General features: G+C 42.4%; 1 protein-coding gene across 1 annotated transcript in view; it reads right to left on the bottom strand.

Moving 5' to 3' along the window:
* Window positions 1-64: 64 nt before the first annotated feature.
* LOC106817365 overlaps window positions 65-1,236 on the bottom strand; it is an 8,286-nt gene continuing 7,114 nt past the window's right edge. Inside the window, exon 2 of the mRNA XM_014822025.1 lies at window positions 65-813. Within this exon, the coding sequence (XP_014677511.1) occupies window positions 65-775 (711 nt within the window). The 5' untranslated portion in view covers window positions 776-813. The remainder of the gene's footprint in view (window positions 814-1,236) is intronic.

Here is a 1,236-nt window from a genome sequence, read left to right as displayed (position 1 = left end):
TATATTAAAAAATAACAATGTTAATCCATTCAATTACGTTTACACAATCAGTGTCTCTATGAATCTAGTTCAGCATTACATATTTCGATGAAGGTGAAACGAAAGTTACCACATCTGTCATCAGCGAGTAACTTTCAACCTGCGATCCAAGAAAGTTCGGCGTGACATTTCTCGGCATCTCTGGATGCATCATGTTGTCCGTCAACTCGGGTGCACTGGCAAATTCTTCAACGCCAATGGTGGCCAATAAAACGTCCAACGTCTCCAGATTGAAATTGGGATAGCTTGCTGGGTTGCTTGTTTCGGTGTTGTTGGTGTTAGCCACTGCAGTGTCCGGTGACCAATTGCTCATGCTTGCTGGGTTGCTTTGTCCCGTGACTGTGTGACCTACTGGAGTGTTTGCTCCAAAGTTTCCATAGCTTGCTGGATCGCTATGTCCAGTGTTTATGTATACTACAGCGCTGCTTACTGCAGAGTTGGCAAAGCTTACTGAATTGTTTGATCCAGGATTGCCAACAAATTGTAAGCTGTTTGAAACGGCATTACACAGGACTGGCACCTGATTCCACATAAGGTTGTCACCAACACTTGATAAGTCTCCAGGGTTGCTACCAACTCCAGTGTCTCCAGATGCGTTTGACATGGGGCTGAAGCACTCCTGGGTAGAAGGATCATTTGACCCAGGGTTGCTACTGAATCCAGTGTCTCCAGATTCATTCGACCGAGGATTTGCGTAAGCTTGGGCATGGGAGTCAGGGCTGGGCCACTGAGACATTATATGAAGTAGGCAGCTGGTGGACAATCTTCAGAGATCTGTGAATAAATAAATCTTGATCATCTCAATTGCCAGAAAGAGCACTAATCATATGCTGGTATTTAGCCATTTTCCTTAATAGCAATTTATGAACAATTTATTGCTTGTTTTTTAACAGTACACAAATTAGAATACAGCAATCGACACTAACAGTTGTCCGATTGCCCCGGGCAAGTAAAAGTTTATGTCGGACAAGTCATTCTCTTGGCTAGTTGCCTGATCAGACAACTGAAAAATTCCAGTTGTTTAACACGTTCAACGCTGCCTGGTTAACAATGCATCTACCGCCCTGTGCTGAGATTTTCGCGTTTTTACCGCTTAGTCACCTATTACACAAAATGTTTTTGGCAGGTTTAACTAGCTATACAATTATTTATAATTAGTGGCTAGTATAATATAGATATAAACTTACTCTCAGACAT

Source organism: Priapulus caudatus, unplaced genomic scaffold (genome assembly GCF_000485595.1).
Source record: "Priapulus caudatus unplaced genomic scaffold, Priapulus_caudatus-5.0.1 Scaffold1701, whole genome shotgun sequence".
In the NCBI taxonomy this organism is placed as follows: Eukaryota; Metazoa; Priapulida; class Priapulimorpha; order Priapulimorphida; family Priapulidae; genus Priapulus; species Priapulus caudatus.
This window is presented reverse-complemented; position numbering and strand designations above follow the sequence as displayed.